The following is an 8,682-nucleotide window of genomic DNA, read 5'->3' as shown; positions in this document are numbered from 1 at the left end:
ATTTTAAGAAGTTTATTTTAAGTCAACTTTTAAGATTTCGAGCACTTGAAATGACTAAGACGATGCATTCTAATCAACCCAATAATTCCGATGTCGAATTAAGTTTTTTTTTATAAAAATTGCATCAAATTTTTAGATAATTACAAACAAGAACGGGGTCGTTTTCGTTTCCAATGCAAATATTGAATAAGAAAAAACATTACATTATACAAATTATTAAGGCTTTAATCAAATGAAAATCAAAATAGAAACATTTGTTTAGTGCCGTAGTTTTACTGTGGTGTTTACAATATCACATAATTTTTTTTTATTTTAATTGAACAAGAAAATGCAACAAATTAAAATTACTTATACTTTTGGGCAAATTGAGAATATTTGTTAAACAAAATTGTTTAAGAAATATTTACATATAACAGGACTGACACTCATTATATTTCTCTTTTTCATTTTTCAACCAAAAATATTTATAAAAGATCAATACAGTTAAAAAAAAATTCATTGACAAACAAAAGCTGTATTTTCTAATTTTCCCCAATTTCAAAAACTACATTCCGATCCATATACTTTCCACTTAATTCAGGCGTTCCAATTTTTAAGGGGTGTATATTTTCTTCTAAAATCATTCCCATCCCCTGCCTTTTAAAACATTTTTTTCCCCCACTGTTAACTTTGTTTGTAGGAAGCGCAGAAGTTGTAAAAAATATTAGCCCTTTTCTTTTTTGCCATTTTAAAAATACCTCTTTTATTCTAATTTTACCCTTTGCACCTAGTTCTTGAATCTTGATAACTCTTTCATTTAAATTTTCTATTTTTTTTTTGTATTTTTAAAAGTTACCCTTTCTTCCTTTTTGATCTTTAAATAAACACAAACTTACTAAACTTGGAGAGAAAAAAATAAAATGATTTTTCAACATAATATACACCCATGTGAGAACAGACAATAAACTCACTTCCCAATCCAAACATGAAAGAACATAAAATTTAATTTCCTTAATAGTCCGGATTCCCTTTTAATAATTCGTTAAATAATGATTTAAATGTTCACCATTTTACCATCTTCAAATGCTTAATAACGGTAGAAAGGGGAAGTTGGCCTTTTTTGTTGCTTAATTTAATTATCTATTTTCATGTTGCTTTCCGCTTCAGAATTATTTTTCCTTTAATCAGCTGGGTAATACATATTTTTTGTTTACTACCGTCATCTTGTCGTCTAACCCATAAAGCTTCCGTAGCAACAGCAGAAATCACCGCCTCGTAAGTTCCTTCCCGTGTTTGTTCGACGTAAACGGTTTGCCCGCGTCGAAACCAGCGTTTTTCGTAAAAGAGTTTTCCACTCTCTATGCGCGCGTCTCTAGATACACTTGGAGATGAGGACGTGGAGGATTGAGCTGAAAGAAAGAAATCTTTAATTTGTTCATTTCAAAATTTTTAGGAGATGTTAGATTATTAAAATCATAATCTATAATTTCAAAAATATTTAGAAATATTAAATCTAACCTGCAGGACTATTCGGAGGTTTGATATCCTTTAAAGTTTTGTTAATTATCTTTAGATCGTCAGAAATCTCTGAATCCTCCAAGAGGTAAGTTAAGGTAGCTTGTGGCGGCTTTCGTCGCTTGTCTCCAGGATAACTGCGCGACTCTGTCGGCTCATTTCCTCGGCGTCGAAGTTTTCTGGTATTGATTGGTTTCAATTCCATACTGTCTCCCGTAAGTTCCATGCTGGTTCTCTCCTTAAAAAAAGATAAAACATAAATAAAGCTTGCCTTGTTATTCCAGCTGCGAGATTTTTGCTAGCTTATTCTTTGCTAACCATTTTAAATAGAATCATTTTCGCTTTACCAAAATAGCGAATCGCAAAAAAAAATAAGACCGTTTTTTCCAAAATTCAAAATTTTTCTTCATAGATGAGGGTCTTATGGCGCGAAATTTGTAGTGCTTAGTTGTTATAAGATCGAGTGTCATGATGAAAATTCTATTACTGTTCAAATATTCCGGAGAGTAATACTTTTTGTCCCCCCCCCCTTTTTCAAATTTATGCGTTTTCCCAGATAATAAGTATTCCGCTAGATAATTCAGAGTTCTCCGTCATCCTTGACCAGTCAAAGGTTTTAAGGGTGCCCTTGTGAATCTGACATGGCCTTCTTTGCATGGAATTTCGTTTGAAATTACGCTTGCAGCCCCTTTAACAACATAATTTACGTTCAGCAGGTGTTCATCAATTCTTTCGTAATGAAATGCTGTGGGGAAAGGTATCCTATTTGTTGATAAGATTTTTTGTGCCGCACTAACCGGCCATTATCTAACGCTCGGTCGCTTTTTGGCGTCATACCGGTCCTGAACATTTGCTCAAGATTTACTGACTATTAGAACGAATGAGAAAAGTAAAAAAAAATCCCATTTTTTCTCTTTTTTCCCAAAAATCTTTATATTCAACCCGATACGTCTCGAGTCTAACGGATTTGGATCCTTATTCGGACACTAAGCATAGCTTCATATTTTACAAATGTGCGCGCGCGTTCGCATTAAAAATTATTGGTGGTTATGTTCCATGCTAAGTTTGGCCTAATTTAGAATAATAGCATCATGTACAACATCATGAAATCGACATACAACCTGTAAGATCTACGGTAAACAGTAAATGCAGGGGATATTAGTTCCAAAACTAACACTTGGCCCATTTCTAAGACTGAGTGTTTGAAATGGGCGAAATCTGCAAAGTTATCTTTTTCAAGAGTATATATCTTTAAATCCAAAACGAGAAGAACAAAATTACACCATACTTTTATAAAAAAAAACTGGCTAAAACTGTATATTGAAACCATAAATGTCAATTTTAAAATAATAATAAGGTGTGAGAATTAGTTTTTGATGATTATTGATTTCATTTTTAAACATATCCCTATTTTAAAACAATTACCGGATTTCAGCTCATTTCGCGTTTTCGGAACATATCCTGGTTTTGAGACAATTACGGGATTTCAGCTCATGACGTGTTTTCGGAACATATTCTGGGTTTGAGACAATTACGGGATTTCAGCTCATGTCGCGTTTTCGGAACATATCCTGGTTTTGAGACAATTACCGGAATTCATTTCAATGTAAATTTTCAAGTTTTTACGCACTTATGAAACAAAACAAGATTTTTTGATAAGGTAAAATAGAAACAAAGTAGAAAATAAACTGTTCTTTTATTATTTAAAAATCATTACAGCATTAAGAAATCAAAATTTTAAAATCATTTGTTCTTACAATATAGATTTAACTAGAAATGCGGGAAAGTGTTTGTTACAAATGCTGAAAATAAATCAACCATATTCTCTAGATAAAATGTGGAAACTTAGATCCTAGAAATAATTTAGAAGTTAATTTAGTCTTCATAGATAATTTTTTTTGGTGATTTATTTTGTAACTGATGAAAGTGAGTTTTTTTTTAAATTGTGGATTATACTCAAAAACGGTACAATGTTTCAAATTCAGGATATGTTAGAAAATGGAAAACCAAACTAACATTGTCTTGAAAAAAGAACTCCTATTATAATTTTGATTAAAAAAAGTTTAAAATTGGGAATTGTTGTCCTCGTCATGTTTAATAAAATGTTGGTTATAGTTTTATTATCGACTTTTACTCTGGATGTGGGTCGGGATCCCAAAAACCCAGCCTGTCAATTTGTGCCCATTTGTAACACTCAGTGTTGAGTGTTAATTTTGAAACAAATGTCCCCTGAAATGCGGGCTTATAGTGCTTATACAGGATTTTTTTAACCATAAAAATATAATCCTTCGGTTCAATTACCTATAAATCGATATACAACATGTACAATTTATGGTACAATGACCCACAAGGTACCCAGCTGGCTAATATCATGCCAGTCAGAATGCTTAAATATCGATTTTGACCTCGGAAATGATGACCCAATACATTTATATTTTGATGTATTACACGATATCATTATTTTAAATTTGGACAAACTCAGCATGGAATATAACCACTAAAAATGATTTAATGCCAGCGCACAGATGTAGGCATTGTGGCGCGAATTTTTTTTTGCGCATATTTGTTTTGAGAGTGTTTTGATGAAAATTCAAGTTTACCGACATAGGGTCAAACGACAAACGGTCAAAAACGCAAACGGTAAAACGACAAAGGGTCAAAATAAAAAAAAAATTAAAAAAAACATTTTATGTTTTATTTCAGGGTTAGGTTAGATTTAGATAGTTTCTGGGCCGAGCGGCTACTAGTTCTAATGAACATAAAAATATTTATAATGAAAATATAGTCTAAAGGAAATTTTGCACGTTTGTCGCATTTTTTGACCCTTTGTCATTTAGTCGCGTTCTTGACCATCTGTCATCAAACTATCAAGCCAAATTCGTCATATCTTATACCTATTTAAACATTACTTCTAAATGCCAATAAAAACTACATTTATATATTTTAAATTGATTTATGATGTATAATATTCGAAATAAATTAAGTCATAGACGAATGTTATCGATTTTTTAAAATGTCACAGCAGGAATCTGTAAACTCTTCGATTTTGAATTTCAATCGTACATTCGACATTAGATTGAATTCAACAGCATTAGCAAAGACGTATTTTAATGTTTTTTTTTTGGATCAGGTCTATCAGGATATGAAACCGCATCTATATGTAACGGATCCTAAGCACCGAATTAAGATCAAAAATAAAAATTAACATCTTTTTAAAGAGCCCCATCCCGTCCCCTTTGTATATTTTCCCTGCTTTAACTTAATTTCTAAATTCTTCATAAGGGTTGATAAACTAAATATTTCGTCAAATAGAAAGATATAATCTAGCAAAGATTACGTTAGATAGTTAAAAAACAAGCGTAGCGCCGTTATGAAAAAAAACTAATTTCACCTGCTCAATCATTCTTTGCTTCTCCTCAAGTTCAGCAACGAGTTGTTCCTTTAGGTATATCTTCTTTTCTTCGAATTCCCTGAAAATCATATGCTGATTGCTGAAGAAAGATTGTAATTGTCAAATTTGAAATTGGTCTATTATCTTTAATTAGAAAATGGAGTTTTCAGATCAAGCTTAACATCAGATAAAGAGTTAAATCTGTTACATTGACTTGCAGATCGTCAAAACTTAAAACTAACTTTAACTAAGCTTAACTTAACTAAACTTACTCTGTAAGACAAGAGTTAATTAAATCTCCCTTAGTCTAGATGCCGCTCTAAGATACGACGCGTGGTCAACGTATTGGAAGTATGATTAGTCACGCGTAGGATCCAGATTTTCCTGATATTATATACGTTACATTTTCCAAAATAATTCATTGATTCTTTTAACGAAATCATTTTTAGTCTTTAATGATCTAGATATAGTTCAGTCGCTTTGCACAATTTGAATATATTTATGCTAGATTTTTCAATTTTAATGTAAACTTTCCCTTCTCCTCCCCCTATCCATCTCCTTTTCGACCTCTTTTTCTACCCCTTTTTCATCAATTTCTTTATCCCTTCCAACCTTCCCCTTCAATTCCTTTCCTTTTCCCTTTCAACATTCCCTACCATTTATTTCCTACTTTCCCTTTCCCATTCTCTTTTCCTAACCCATTTACCTTCATGTCAATATTATTAATAAGAATTAGATAAAATTGGTTCTATTAGAAACAGAATATGCCATAGATTAAAAAGTTAAAAAAAACACAATTTATTGATTAATATTTGTATCAACATTTTTTTTGAAAGGGAATCGCAGAAAGAAACTGTAAGAATTCTCATTTCACCTTTCCCAATTACTAACTTAAAGCCCTCTCCCATTCTTTAAAGTTTTTATATATATAAGGTTTCACCTTAGAGCAGCTTTTTCCTCTACGTGAAAATCTTGCTCTGCCATCTCCAGCTCAAGTTCTCGAACCACAGTATTAATACGCATTCGTTCTCTGTAGCTCTAAAATATTTCTAGTAAGATGTGTATTTTCACTACAAACAGAACATACTTGACAGATACCTGTAGAGAAGAATAAGAACAAAAGCAATGGCTGGAAAAAGCCAAAACATGGAAGATTTTAGTTCAAATTTATTATATGAGGTGCAAACACACTGGCTGACTTACCTGTTCTACTTTTCTGAGCTTCCTTGTATACTCAGGATGGATTCCTTCCTCCAAATGAAGAAACTGTTTCTTTAAATGTGCCATTTTGTCCTGGTACATCTGTTCCTTGATCTCGGTATATTCCCTATTCTGAAAATTCTCCGTCTCACTCGCTTCATCAGTATCCTCACCACTACCCCCTCCCTCGCTCTCGTCTGTGTAGAACTTGAAGAAATCATCCTAAAAAAACGTCTTAGTAATCTAAATTAAAGAGACTGTAAGTGTAATGCCAAATGACTCTCCATGCAAAGATGGGAATGTCCGATTTACAACGGCACCCTTCAAATCCTTTTTGTGTTATGTGTATTATGTGTGTAAACGTATCTAAATCCACTTGTATCACCAACTGAAAATTCCGATGTGTACTCAACGTAGCGCACAGTGGAGTTTGCAGCTGATCATACAAGCGGATTCAGAATTTCAGATAGGTTTATTCACACATCTCTGTACTCGACGAACACAAAGGTTTAAGGGTACCGTTGTAATTCGGACATTCCCCTTTTTGCATGGAGGGTCACTTAAAAATTACAATGAACAATCGTTTAGAATTCCTGTTTACCAATGATTTCAGAAGATCTGGGTGTGTGGAGGGGAAGGATGAAAATTTGAACATTAACTAGCAAGTTCCGAACTACACTATTAGAAAACGTAGGCAAATAGTGTATTTTTCGGCAACGACGGAGAGGACAGTCTATCGTAACTTTACAGTTGTCGAATGTCGGATTATCCAAAGGTGTTTGTAAAAAAATGGCAACAAAAAAACACTACCTCCGGCTGTAGAATCCCCGGGCTTTTCCTCGTTGATAAACAAGAACTATGTGTGGTAGGTTCAGCTGCGTTACCAGGACTGTTTCCGCCTGCTCCTCTACCAGACATTATTAAATTTCTAAAATCATAATAAAAAGTTCCAATGATCAAAATATTTAGTTTCATAGGGAAAATTTTAAGACCACCCCCCCCCCTCTCACCCTCTTCTTCAAAAGATTGTACATAAAATGTTCTGTACTATTCCAGGATTAAGTCAATTTCTGGGCCGAGCGCTGCAGCTATGGAAGGTTAGATGGCAAAGTGCTGCGGCTAGGACATGCCAGGGGGGGGGGGGGTTCACACATCCTTCTTTAGAAAATTACTAATTATTTTGTATTATCTTAGGATTTGCTCAGGTTCAAGACGATTTCGGGCCGAGCGCCGTAGATAGTACAGGCTGGGGGTTGAGCGCCACGACTTGAACAGGACAGGGGGCCAGGCGCTGCGGCCAAATGTCCAACTATATTCTTGTGTTACATATGAGTTGCATTTACAAAATACAATGGTCTTTCTGAGAACACAAGGATTATCCTAGTTCCAACCCGCCCTCCATCCATCCCCAGGGTGAATTTAGGATATTAGCTCTAGGACCATGACTAGCCTGAAGTGTAAACAGACTGAAAAAGGGGGATTTATTTGTAGACCTACCCCATCCAATTCTTACTAAAAAATACACTATAACATAAAGCCTACACTTCGTTTAGAACCTTTTTCTCAACTTAAGAATACGAGGAGTTTAAATTGGAATAAATCTAACTAATCTGAAAAGACAACCACTTCTAAGCTTCTTCTCGAAAAGTAAATTACGGCTATCGCTCGGTAAAAATAATATTCAAATATCTTATAACTTTCCCGTTACTCGGTTTTCTAAAAACTGATCCTTCATCCTAATGTTCAGTGTAACAGTATTCATAAAAGTTTCAAAACCGGTTTTCTTCACTATGCGCAATATTGGCAAATTTACATCACTGCCATACATTTAATTAGCCGGGGAGGGGAGGGGGGGATTACTTTGCATTTTATTATTTTAATTTGCGGCATTTGCGATTTTGAAATGTCGTCTTATCCCGGGGTTGTATCGATTGGACTAATGTCCATTTCGTTAATCGAGCTGTAACTTGCTTTGACTCTGACTATGATTTAGGATCATAGCATACAAGGTTAGATTTCAGATCATGGTCAAAGCTCATTCATAAGTCAAAATTTTGATGTTGGATTCAGTATGATTTCAGATCTAGTCAAAGTACAAATTATAATTTGTTTTATGAATCCATCTAAGCTGCTCTGACGTGCATGATTTCAAAATTTGATGACATTCGAATCTAGACGTATTTATAGGTTTGGAATACGTAAAAATATTTATTTATTCATAGGTTTTCCGGTAGATAGGGCTATTCAGATCACCTGTTTCATGGTACTATCGGCGTAATTTCAAGTGACCCTTTATTTTAAAACAGTCCCAATTTTATCTTTTGTTTGAGAACATTTAAAGAGATATCCAGTTTTTTAGCTAATAATTTTCAACTGCAATTTCTTTATTGAAGTCACATAGCAGATTTATGCAGCAGAGACAAGGGAAAAATACATTTGGCTATGACATCAAATTCCAAACATTGTCATGAGAACACATCCAATTATGTTCCGACTCTAACAGGTATTTTTGATTTCCAACAGTAGGAAGCGCCCCAACCTGTTGGAACACAAGGGAGGGCATGCGCTCCACCCCCCCCCCTCTGCAGTTACGGCCC

At 34.1% G+C, this 8,682-nt stretch overlaps 1 protein-coding gene across 1 annotated transcript; it reads right to left on the bottom strand.

Moving 5' to 3' along the window:
- Positions 1-454: 454 nt before the first annotated feature.
- Positions 455-7,034, bottom strand: LOC111694747 (sin3 histone deacetylase corepressor complex component SDS3). The gene is made up of 6 exons (XM_023463751.1): positions 6,896-7,034; positions 6,089-6,307; positions 5,826-5,923; positions 4,886-4,964; positions 1,498-1,732; positions 455-1,388 (listed from the first exon to the last, which is right to left on the bottom strand). The coding sequence occupies exons 1-6, from the start codon at positions 7,001-7,003 to the stop codon at positions 1,126-1,128; spliced, it is 1,002 nt and encodes a 333-aa protein (XP_023319519.1). The 5' UTR covers positions 7,004-7,034; the 3' UTR covers positions 455-1,125.
- Between the last annotated feature and the right edge of the window lie 1,648 nt (positions 7,035-8,682).

The sequence above is a fragment of the Eurytemora carolleeae genome, unplaced genomic scaffold (assembly GCF_000591075.1).
Source record: "Eurytemora carolleeae unplaced genomic scaffold, Eaff_2.0 scaffold195, whole genome shotgun sequence".
Lineage (NCBI taxonomy): Eukaryota > Metazoa > Arthropoda > Copepoda > Calanoida > Temoridae > Eurytemora > Eurytemora carolleeae.
The sequence above is the reverse complement of the archived record's forward strand: the minus strand, read 5'-3'. Positions and strand labels throughout refer to the sequence as shown.